General features: G+C 42.1%; 1 protein-coding gene across 17 annotated transcripts in view; it reads right to left on the bottom strand.

Moving 5' to 3' along the window:
* Window positions 1-11,819, bottom strand: part of Cyp2c7l1 (cytochrome P450, family 2, subfamily c, polypeptide 7 like 1) — an 81,549-nt gene extending 69,730 nt beyond the window's left edge. For 5 of the 17 annotated variants that reach the window (XM_087609470.1, XM_087609456.1, XM_087609429.1 and 2 more), the window contains exon 1: window positions 11,630-11,819. Coding sequence is in view for 2 of the 17 variants with exons in the window: in XM_087609424.1 (XP_087465550.1) it covers window positions 11,651-11,770 (120 nt within the window). In the remaining 15 variants the exon portion in view is untranslated. Of the gene's footprint in view, window positions 1-3,363; window positions 3,659-11,551 lie in introns of all 17 variants that reach the window. The other 12 variants (XM_087609443.1, XM_087609467.1, XM_087609420.1 and 9 more) reach the window with 9 other exon arrangements.
* Between the last annotated feature and the right edge of the window lie 1,027 nt (window positions 11,820-12,846).

Raw genomic sequence — 12,846 nt, 5'->3', positions numbered from 1 at the left:
CACATACCCAAAAGATGCTCCAACATACAACAAAGACACATGCTCCACTATGTTCATAACAGCCTTATTTATAATAGCAAGAAGCTGGGAAGAACCCAGATGCCCTTGAATGGAGGACTGGATTCAAAAAATGTGGTACATCTACTGAATGGAGTACTAATCATCTATCAAAAACAATTACTTCATGAAATTCATAGGCAAATGGAATGAACTAGAAAATATCCTAAGTATGGTTACTCAGTCACAGAGAAACACACTTGGTATGCACTCATTGATAAGTGGATATTAGTCAAAAAGCTCAAATTACTCAAGATGCAGTCTTTAGAACACAGGAAGCTCAAGAAGAAGGATGACCAAAATGAGGATGCTCCCACTCCTTCTTAAAAGGGGAGAGATATCCATAGGAGGGGTTATGGAAGCAAAGTTTAGAACAGCGATTCAAGGAATGGCTATTCAGAGCCTGACTGACATTTGGTCCATATATTTATATCCACCAAAACTAGATAAGATTGATGAAGCTAAAAAATGCATGCTGAAAAGTACCAGATATAGCTCTCTCCTGAGAGACACATCCAGAGCATATCCAACACAGAAGTCAATGCTAGCATTGAACTACCGAACTGAGAAGAGGACCTCTCAGCGGGGGATTTCAGGAAGTATTGAAAGAGTTGAAGGAGCTTGCAATACCATAAAAAAACAATGCCAACCAACCAGAACTTCCAGGGACTAAACCACCACTGAAAGACTATACATAGACTGACCCAGGGCTCCAACTACATATGTAGCAAAGAATAGCCTTGTTGGGCCACTAGAGAAGGGGAAGGCCTTGGTCCCACCGAGGTTGGACCCACAGTGCAGGGGAATATGGAGGGACAATAATGGGGATGTATAGGGGGAATACTTGTATGAGGGAGGGGAAGGAGAAGGGAGGGAATGGGGATTTATGGACAGGAAACCGGGAAGGGGAATACCCTTTTAAATGTGTGTAAAGAAATATATCTAATAAAAAAATTTTAAAAACTCAGAAAAGAAAATCCTTTTGGAAAACCTAATATTATACTCAGTTTTTAGTGTCTGTTTCTACAGAAATACCTCACTGATCATTAATATTTATTCTTCTTTAAAATAAACAAATTAAGAAGGGAATGAGATAGAATTAATTGGATTCTATTAGTAAAATAATGCCATTTAGCTAATGCCATGATTTAAAACTATGAGAATACCATTTTTAATTTGAATATTTTCTTTATTTGCATTTCAAATGTTATCCCTTTTCCTGCCCCCTGGAAACCCCCGATTCCAGCCCCTGCTTTTATTAGGGTGCTAACCAAACTACCCACTCCTTCCTGCCTACTTGCCCTGGCATTCCCCTACACTAGGGCATCTAGCCTTCCTAGGACCAAGGACATCCCCTTCCATTAATGCCCAACATGGCCATCCTCTGCTATTTATGTGGATAGAGACATGGGTTATTCCATGTGTACTATTTGGTTGATGGTTTGTTTTCCGGGAGTTCTGGGTAGTCTGGTCAGTTGATATTTTTGCTCTTCCTATGGAGGTGCAAACCCTGTCAGCTACTTCAGTCCTTTCTCTAACTCTTTCTTGGGGACCCTATTTTCAGTCCCATGGTTGGCTATGGGCATCTACCTCTGTATTTGTCAGGTTCTGGTAGAGGCTCTCGGGAGACAGCTACATCAATCTCCTGACAGTATGCACCTCTTGGCATCTGCAATAGTGTCTGGGTTTGGTGACTGTATGTGGGATGGATCCTTAGGTGTGATAGTTTCTGGATGGCCTTTCCTTCAGTCACTGTTCCACATTAAGTCTTGATATTTCTTCCTTTATTTTATTTCCCTTTCTTCCCCCTTGTTGTGCCCTTTTGATAGGTTTTGCAGTTTAGAAATACAATTTACATGCAGGTTTATTTCATTCAGATCTGTTAGGACCTTCCCTATTAACGATCTCACTTACCATGTGCACAACAAACCACTAAAGTCATGTAATAGTCTAAATGTACTTACTAGGTAAAAAAAATCTTTTTCTAAATCTATTATGAACACAGTACTAACTGGCTTAGTAAACTGAATATCAAACATGTCTTTCTCAAACCTAATTTTCCTGAAATTCCTGTCATTACACCAATGTTTTCTAGGAATTTTATTTCTACTGCTAAAATAAACACCATGACTATCACAACCTTGAGAAGGAAAAAGTTTACCTGTGCTTAGACTTTCTGGTAGCAGTCCATTATTCAGGGAAGTCAGGACAAGAACATGAAGGCAGGAAATGAAGCAGAGATGACAAATGCTACTTATTAGCTTGCCAACAGGTGGGAACAAGCCATGCAATTGGCCTAGCAATTGGTGCTGCTCTTCAAAGGGCAGGGTTAAATAATTCTCAAAAAAAAACCCTGCTTTAACAACAAACAGGTCAGTCATTTCATGAGAGTATGCCCTCACCCTTGCTAAAATAAAAAACCTCCAATTGAGGGACAGAAGAATGTTCTCCCAATATGGGCTCCACCAACTATGTTGTGCCCCCATGCCTTAGAGGCCAAAATTTGGCTAGTGACTGTAGATCCAAAACCAACAGCCAAAGATGTCCCCTGCTCCCATGGCAGTTGGGCAACTCTCCACAGGGACAGCTTCTGGCCCCCATTTTCAGGACAGGTCCCGGGGCAATAGGGTTTGTCCCTCAACAAACCAGTCACCACTCACCAAATCAATTGCCCATCTCTGGCAAACCACAAAGAACAACTCAGGATTGGACCTCTGTGCCTCCTCCAGTACAATATTAACACCGGAAGAAGGTTTCCAGGCCCCCTACCCCCAAATACTCTTGGCTTGGTTCTGGGAAGATCGTCCCACTCCCTGAAGGGATTCCAGATCACTCCTGGGGTTATAGACCCTGACCACTAGGGAGAAATACAGGTCCTGGCCAGCATCACAGGTGGCCCGATACTCATACCCACACAACAAGCCATCGCACAGTTGTTGTTACTCCCCAAGATGCCAGTCAAAAATCCACATCATAAACATGCCAGAGCCCCAGGAGAGAGATGGATATCAGAGAATTTTTGGGCCCAAAAGATATCCTCCTCTCAGCCTATGCTTACATTAGTTCTGAATGGAAAAACTTTCCAAGGACTCTTAGACTCAATGGCTGATGGCAGGTATTTCTGACAGGTTCTGGCCAGCTGCCTGGATGTTATCTGACTCAGCCATCCACCCACAAGGAATTGGACACTCTAAAAATCCTAAGATTACCACTCAGACCATTAGGTGGACATATCCAAAAGGAAACTCAGGAACTGTGATCTCCTATGTAATACCTGACTTGCCAATAAATCTCTTGGGGAGAGACATTCTTTTCCAGATGAATGTTTTCATGTGTAACCCTAATGAGGTGGTCACAAAACAGATGCTAGCCCAGGGACTCCTACCTGGACAAAGATTGAGAAAACAGGCACAGGGTATCAAAGAACCATTGGCAATGACACAAAGGCTAGATCGAAGAGGCTTGAGATTCTTGTCTTCACATTTTCCCTAGAGACCGCAGTCATGCCTGCTCCCCAGGCTCACGCAGAAAAGATCTCTAGGAAAGATACTGCTCCAGTCTGGGTTGATCAGTGGCTGCTAACTCAGGAAAAAATTGGCTGCTGCAAAACAGTTAGTGCAGAAACAATTAGCAGCTAGCCACATTGAGCCATCCTCCTCCCCCTGGAATACCCCAAACTTTGTTATTAAGAAAATGTCTGAAAAAAAAAAAAGAAAATGTCTGGCAAATGGAGACTCTTACAAGATCTCCGCGTGGTAAATAAAATTATGGTACCCATAGGTGCACTATAATCTGGTCTTCCATCTCCTGCCACCATTCCTGTCAAGCTCTTTAAAATTGTTATTAATTTAAAAGATTGCTTCATTACCATATTTCTTCACCCAGAAGATTGTCACCATTTTGCATTTAGAATTCCCCAAGTTAATTTCCAGTGGCCCATGGACTGCTTTCATTGGTGGGTCCTTTCTCAGGGCATTGCCAGCAGTGCTTCCTTGGCTCAAAAATATGTAGCCCATGTAATCCAGCCCATAAGGAGAGCTTGGCCACAGATATATATCCTTCATTATATGGATTGTGTAATACTGGCAGCTCCTGGCCAGCAGTAAGCCCTTTCATGTTTTCAACATCTTCGAGAGACACTCAGCTCCCAGGGGCTTAAAATCACCCCTGAAGAGATTAAAACACAAGACCCCTATTCCTACCTGGGGTATGAACTAAAACTAGAACAGATCCATACCCCCAAAGTTGAGCTCCAGCTTCATCCCTTAAAACTTTACAAGATTTTCAACAATTACTTGGAAACCTCCAATTTATCCACCCCCACCTATAGATTCCCCCTGAGGCTCTAGTCCCTCTCAATGAACTTCTTTCAGGGGATTCTCATCTATTGTCCTCCTGAACCCTCACCCCCCAGGCCATCTTGGCACTACAACAGATAGGTCAAGCTATTTCCTCTCAGATCTCATTCCAGATACATTACACTGCCCTCCTATATCTTATTGTTTGTGCTACTACACAAACCCCAGTGGGAGTCTTTTGGCAACAACCCAGAGTCCCAAAGGAAAAGGGTTCCTTCTATTATGGGTATATCTCCCCTCCAATGTGAGGATGGGAAAGAACTGAATTGTCTGACACTGGTTTTATATCCAATCCCTTCTGGTGAATGAAAGGTTGCAGCTTAAAATCTTGTAAAATAGGATCAAGATTAGAAACAGTTCTATATGAGCCAGGTTTTCCTGAAAATAGAAAACAATTAGAGTATTTGTATTGTATTTTCTCTTTTTTTCTTTCTTCTTTTTTTCTGGAGCTGGGGACCAAACCCAGGGCCTTGCGCTTGCTAGGCAAGCGCTCTACCACTGAGCTAAATCCCCAACTCCATATTTTCTCTTAATTTATGCTTTTCTCAGCCCCAAGCTCCCAGAAGAACAACTATATTTACATGTATTAACAATGCCTTGGACAAATTCTTTGGATAGTTCTATGATTAGCTGATAAATTAATCACCCTGTTATTCTTCTCTGAGTTCTGCCATGTGCCTGGTTACCTGGTTTGTCTCTCTGCCATAATCCTCTCATGTGCCAGAAGTCCCACCTCCCTTTTTCTTGCCTAAGCTAATAATCAACAGCGTTTTTATTGACAAGTTATTCTTCTATACCATGCAAGAGGTTTTCTCTACAGTTCTCCCTTTTGTTTCAATCAAAGGCTTTTTCCACTTACAAGAATAAACTACAAGCAACAATAATACTTATGAGAGCTCTCAGGTAAGATTACATTCATAATGGTATGTATTTCTCAAACTTGGAGACATACTGTTATTTATCCTGTCTTAGTGATCTCAGATGTCTATACCTAAATTATTATTTATCTTTTTTTTATTAACTTGAGTATTTCTTATTTACATTTCAAGTGTTATTCCCTTTCCCGGTTTACCGGCCAACATTCCCCTAGCCCCTCCCCCTCCCCTTCTTTATGGCTGTTCCCCTCCCCATCCTCCCCCCATTGCCACCCTCCCCCCAACAATCACGTTCACTTGGGTTTCAGTCTTAGCAGGACCCAGGGCTTCCCCTTCCACTGGTGATCTTAACAGGATATTCATTGCTACATATGAGGTCAGAGACCAGGGTCAATCCATGTATAGTCTTTAGGTAGTGGCTTAGTCCCTGGAAGCTCTGGTTGCTTGGCATTGTTGTACATATGGGGTCTCGAGCCCCTTCAAGCTCTTCCAGTTCTTTCTCTGATTCCTTCAATGGGGGTCCTATCTCAGTTCAGTGGTTTGCTTCTGGCATTCGCCTCTGTATTTGCTGTATTCTGGTTGTGTCTCTCAGGAGAGATCTACATCCGGCTCCTGTCTGCCTGCACCTCTTTGCTTCATCCATCTTGTCTAATTGGGTGGCTGTATATGTATGGGCCACATGTGGGGCAGGCTCTGATTGGGTGTTCTTTGTGTCACTGTTTTAATCTTTGCCTCTCTATTCCCTGCCAAGGGTATTCTTGTTCCCCTTTTAAAGAAGGAGTGAAGCATTCACATTTTGATCATCTGTCTTGAGTTTCATGTGTTCTAGGCATCTAGGGTAATTCAAGCATTTGGGCTAATAGCCACTTATCAATGAGTGCATACCATGTGTGTTTTTCTGTGATTAGGTTACCTCACTCAGGATGATATTTTCCAGTTCCAACCATTTGCCTACGAATTTCATGAAGGCATTGTTTTTGATAGCTGAGTAATATTCCATTGTGTAGATGTACCACATTTTCTGTATCCATTCCTCTGTTGAAGGGCATCTGGGTTCTTTCCAGCTTCTGGCTATTATAAATAAGGCTGCTATGAACATAGTGGAGCACGTGTATTTTTTATATGTTGGGGTATCTTTTGGGAATATGCCCAAGAGAGGTATAGCTGGATCCTCAGGTAGTTCAATGTCCAATTTTCTGAGGAACCTCCAGACTGATTTCCAGAATGGTTGTGCCAGTCTGCAATCCCACCAACAATGGAGGAGTGTTCCTCTTTCTCCACATTCTCGCCAGCATTTGTTGTCACCTGAGTTTTTGATCTTAGCCATTCTCACTGGTGTGAGGTGAAATCTCAGGGTTGTTTTGATTTGAATTTCCCTTATGACTAAAGATGTTGAACATTTTTTTAGGTGTTTCTTATCCCACGCGCGACTTCTCGCTGGCAAGAAACACGTGGGTACATAGAAATCCTTGCTGTGACTAAACTTTATTTTAATCTTAATGAGGAAGCTCCAGCGCACCAACATGGTGCGCTTATATACACCCTAACATCCACACCTGATTGGTTGTTTACCCATGATCTCATCAGGCACTCCCTGGAGTGGGCAAAGACCTGGCACGAAGGCACTATTGCACATGCACACAGTTAACTTCCTGAAATGGAGTCGCCTAGCGGGGCGAAGGCTGGCGCATTCTTGTAATGGCGGAGGCTATCCTGGCATTCCACGTTGGGCATAGTGGAAGCCAGTACCATCTAGTGGTGGCGAATGTTATTGCGGCCCTCTACATCTCACCCTTATAATTTATATTTTTTTATAGCAGTCATGATCACCCTATCGCATGCAATGAGGAAACCTCAGCGATGTGGATGGGCTGATCAAAGGATCAATGAGTCTCTCTCATCCCAGTGCAATGGATCCACAGATCCATGGGGTGTAAGAGCAGAGAACTCAGATACAGAAAGAGAGCCTCTCTCCTCCCAGTGCAATGGATCCACAGATCCATGGGGTGCAGAAGCAGAGAACTCAGATACCGACTACTTCCTGAGCAAGATAACCAAATTCCAGGGGAGGCCCCTTGTACAATGGCCACAAGTGCTTGAGTGATAACGGCCTTGTCATGTTTCTGTAGAGATCTGAGTTTGCAAACCAACCATAGTATGAACACTGATCCACAGCATAGGGCTGCACCAGACAGAGCCACTCCCAATAAGTAGTGGGCACCTCATTTGGTCCTCCTCAGCTGTTACCACCAAGGGCCGTAGTCAAGCTGCTCCTATAATAAAATTTAGAATTCCCAATTGTTAGTAACTACTCCAGAAAGTTCATCCACTGTGTTTGTCTAACAATAGATCAGGGGAGGATAACTCCAGACACTGCAGACACAATGTCTGCAGCAGTAATGGCTGCTACAATAGCAGCGAAAGTGTTAAGGTCTTTTCCAGGACAGTTCAGAATCAGGCATTTTCTCTGGAACAACCAGCAGACAATGGAACCATTTCTGAGATCTGTATAACCAGGACAGAGTTCCCCAGTCCACTGTAGCTTTACGCAGGTGGCTTTCTTGTGAAGCTACAGTCTGTAAAATGACAACACCAGTTACCAGTTAAGGCAGCAAGAGTCACTAGGAAAATGAAGGGGGCAGCAACAGCTGGAGTCCAGTCTTCTCCAGCAAGCAGCAGTGTACAGAGGGTCATAGAGCAGGCCATAGTGGGACGGGACACACGCAGCGGTAACACTGAATGCAGCAACGGCAAAATCTCTGTGATGACAAAGGATGAAGGGGAAATCTTTCATCTTCTTCTCAGGGCAGAGGGATGACTCCAGGGACCCGAGCCACAAGAGCTGAATCTTCATGTAACCAGGATCAGCAAGTCTCAGCAAGCACTCAGGCAGCTGGCACACTCTTGTAGCATCCTGTAGAAAAAACACAAACATTCCCTCTTCCCCATATAAAATATCTGGACAGGATCATGTCAATACGTGGATCTCTCTATTTCACCTAGGCAGAAATATGCCTAGTTGTAGGGTGCCATAACCTTTGGCATCCAAAATTTTAAAATTGAAATAAAAGGAGCATTATTTAGCATACAGGGATAGCTCCCCCTTTTTATTTATTAAGATATATTAAAGATATTATTTATTAAGGTAAGTCCTTGAGGATTAAATTGAGGACACTGAGCACTTGTATTTATAAATTGACTTGTATATCAAATTATTGTCTCCAGCATTATTGTTTTGGATATATAAAGAATGAGATTTTTTGACTAATTGTTCCTATGTAAGGCCTATAATCTGTCTGGTATCATTGTCCTCCATTGCTAAAGAGCCCAGGCAATTCAGTTTGAGTTCTTAAATGTCCTATAAAGGAACAGTACTTAGTGCTCTTAACCACTAAGCCATTTCTCTAGCACCTCACAAACTTTATTTACCTAAACATAAACATTAATTAGAAATGTCAAATCTTGTAAATATTGTCCAATTTCAGTCTTACTAGAAATCCCTGAGCTGGCAGGGTGAGGCTGGGAATTGAAAACAAGCAAATGGACTCTTCCTCTTTTCGTGAGGGTGTGTTATCAACTCCATTACCATTTTTAAAGAGCTAGGTCTATGGTTTTGTTTAGTTGTCTGAGCCAGAGCACTGAAACGACAGTGAGTTGTCAGACAATTTATACTGAGATCACTCACTGATTTCATGTAGAAAACTTGTCTCTAATAAAGCATTAAGTAATTGAAATAAATTGTAAACCAAAAGCCACACATTGGCTATCAGTATGTGAATTGAAAGTTTGATTTAAAAACAGTGGCTAAACTACGGAATTTAATAATCTGTGTTGAAACAATAGAAACTCAAGAGAATAAACAAGTGATCCAATCATACATGTAGCCTTTTCATTAGATGAACCACCTATAAATACAGTAAGCGCATTTCCTATGGGTTGTATGCACAAATATACAGGAAGTACAAAAGCATATAAAGAGTAAAATTATCAATTTTGTCTGAAAAATTTGTATATGTAATAGGCCAAATATCAGTATTTTGTAATAACCAATTAACTGTTGTTTGGAATAAGATATGTTTTACCAGGTTTCTTTTCAAAATACTTCTATGACTCCAGTCCACAACTTTGTACTAACACAGCTGAAGCTTTATCTCCAATGTGCATAACAAAGACCTAAGTCCTCTGGTAGGGTGAGGTACTTAGCCAATTAACATATCCTTAGAAGCTTAAAATTAGCTTCAAATATTCTTATCTGGAGTAGTGTAACAGCTACTCCCCAAATATCAAAGCTCATTTTGAGAGCAAAGGTTTGTAGTAAAAATTTCCATATACATGAAAGATTTAAGTTCTAACTTCTTAAACTGAGGAAGCAACAAAATTACCTAATATAAGGCTGTTAGCAATCCTATAAATCTATCCTGAAATGGCAGTTGGAGTAAGTAAACTGGCTGTAATGTTCTCACAAGTTCCAAAACCTCATCAATCCTTCGTAAATCTTGTAACAATCTCTACCTGTTTGATTTTTCCTTAATTAAAAATAAGTTTGAGTTAGTCATTGTAATACTGGCAATCCTTAATCACAATCTTTAAGTTCTCTTTGTAACACCAGAACACAGCCACAACATTGGAAGGTCACCTGAGTTCTGAGTACGGGACTAGGCAGCTGTCCTTAGGGCAGTGGAATTAGCATCAAAATGCAGATACAAAGTTTGACTGCCAATTCCTATATATGAACGCAGGATGGCGTAGTCTCTAGTACCTCAACAAAGAGACATTGTCCTAAATTCTTTTAGAAGCCTGGTTCCTAGAATAAGAATTCCATAAAAACATTACCTCAATTTAGACCTGTTTCCCTAGGTTGGCCCATGTCACATGTTATCTAGAATGACTCCATCCAGATTACCAGCTTTATGTCAACTTTCTGTTACCAATATTATACCCTTTTAACCATATCCAATTACTTGAAAGCCAATAGTCCATAACGAAGGCAAGTAGAGCATATTATACATTTAAAACCAATCAGAAACAAATTGAAGTGGCTACACATATCTTAATGTTTACACCAAACACCATTTTTACCTTTTAGCTATGATTTTAAGAGAAGCACCTTGTCACCTTGTACCAGCTATGATTTTAAGAGAAGCACCTTGTCACCTGTTGAGTCAAGTAATAAGTCAGGGATTTTTCTAAGAGAAACAGCTATCAACTCTTGTATCAAGGAAGCTGAGAGGTTGTTGGCGCCTTTAAGATCAGCTCATGTAGACGCTTAGCCTCTGGGCAGCTTCTCCAGCTAACCTAGACACCTGGCTACAGGCACAGGGCTCCAAAGGCCTGATTGAAACTGTTTTTTATTCATTTGTTCCTTTTTGACACGAGTTAAAACCAAGTCAAGGTGTGAACGACCAGCAGATAAAGTTTTTTTTTTTACCATTTTTTTCTTTTGAACATGAAACATAAAACATTTAAACAACAAGAAACAAAAACCACAGACATACACTGACAGACAAGGGGACATCCTGGTGCACCAGAGACAAACAATAGACAAAGAGGGAAAAAACCAGATGGTGTTCACGGTGACTATCCACTCGAGTGGAGTCGATATGGGCGATGGATTGTCTCAATTCCTGGACTAGTCCACCAACGTGTTGAAACCCAATTCCAATCCAGTAAGATACTGAGATATATTATCTGAGCAGCACGACTGACAGTCGCCAATGGTATGGAAGTGAAACACAGCCCTGAATATATTTACTCACAACCCAATTACATTAACTCCATCAAGCTGTGCACGGGCACTGAGATGTCCTTTTGTTTGATTCTCCTGAATAAATTTTCAGGCGGTCTGCTTCTATCAAATCTGATCAGTATGACTCTGTAAAGCTGTCATGTCAGCGCATGGATGCCACGGTGTCCCGAGAGCCGGCACCGGAGCTTAAGCACACTTCTTACAGGCACAAAGACAAAATTTTTCTCCCAAAATGGTGTGTTCCTTTTATCTCCTCCCTTCTCCTCACCCGGGGCGTTCTTTCCCCAACCTTTCGCTTCCGCATTGGAAGGGCTTTTTTTCTTAGGTGCACCTTTTCCCTTTAAGCTCTTTAATTCGTTATCTAACCCTGTTTCTGACGCGCCGCCTCGCCCTTCCCCCAACACTCTCTGCTTTGCTGTTACAGCTGGGCAGTTCCCACGCGACCTCTGACACTATCTGGCGGTAATTAGAAACTCAAAGGTCAATAGAAACAACCCGAGGGCAGCCAGAGCAACCATAAAGGTTCCTGCCGCATCCGGAAAAGGAGTGAGCTGGAACAGATCAAGGCTAAACATAGTCTCTCAGAGTCTTACCCCCACTCACAGCTTCTGGACTTCTTCCATGAAACAGAGTCTCCTCTTGGCACCGGCGATGATGTAGCTTTTTTGTCCCGGGTTTCTGGCACCAAATGTCCCACTCGCGAATTCTCGCCGGTAAGAAACACGCGGGTACATAGAAATCCTTGCTGTGACGAAACTTTATTTTAATCTTAAAGAGGAAGCCCCGGCGTGCCAACATGGTGCACTTATATACACCCCAGCGCAGTGCATCCACACCTAATTGGTTGTTTACCCATGATCTCATCAGGCACACCCCGGAGTGGGCAAAGACCTGGCATGAAGGCACTCTTGCACATGCGCACAGTTAACTTCCTGAAAGGGAGTCGGCTGGCGCGGCGAAGGCTGGCGCCATCTTGTAATGGCGGAGGCATCCTGGCCTTCCACGTGGGGAGCAGTGGAAGCCAGCGCCATCTAGCGGTGGAGAATGTTATTGCGGCCCTCTACAGTTTCTCAGCCATTCAGCATTCCTCAGCTGTGAATTCTTTGTTTAGTTCTGAACCCCATTTTTTAATAGGGTTCTGTGCCTCCCTGCGGTCTAACTTCTTGAGTTCTTTGTATATTTTGGATATAAGACCTCTATCTGTTGGAGGATTGGTAAGGATCTTTTCCCAATCTGTTGGTTGCCGTTTTCTCCTAACCACAGTGTCCTTTGCCTTACAGAAGCTTTGCAGTTTTATGAGATCCCATTTGTCGATTCTTGATCTTACAGCATAAGCCATTGGTGTTTTGTTCAGGAAATTTTTTCCCGTGCCCATGTGTTCAAGATGCTGCCCTAGTTTTTCTTCTATTAGTTTGAGTGTATCTGGTTTGATGTGGAGGTCCTTGATCCACTTGGACTTAAGCTTTGTACTGGGTGATAAGCATGGATCGATCTGCATTCTTCTACATGTTGACCTCCAGTTGAACCAGCACCATTTGCTGAAAATGCTATCTTTTTCCATTGGATGGTTTTGGCTCCTTTGTCAAAAATCAAGTGCCCATAGGTGTGTGGGTTAATTTTTGGGTCTTCAATTCTGTTCCATTGGTCTATCTGTCTGTCTCTGTACCAATACCATACAGTTTTTTTATCGCTATTGCTCTGTAACACTGCTTGAGTTCAGGGATAGTGATTCCCCCTGAAGTCCTTTTATTGTTGAGAATAGTTTTAGCTATCCTGGGTTTTTATTATTCCAGATGAATTTGCAAATTGT

Source organism: Rattus norvegicus, chromosome 1, assembly GCF_021556685.1.
Source record: "Rattus norvegicus strain SHRSP/BbbUtx chromosome 1, alternate assembly SHRSP_T2T, whole genome shotgun sequence".
Classification (NCBI taxonomy): Eukaryota; Metazoa; Chordata; class Mammalia; order Rodentia; family Muridae; genus Rattus; species Rattus norvegicus.
The sequence above is the reverse complement of the archived record's forward strand: the minus strand, read 5'-3'. Positions and strand labels throughout refer to the sequence as shown.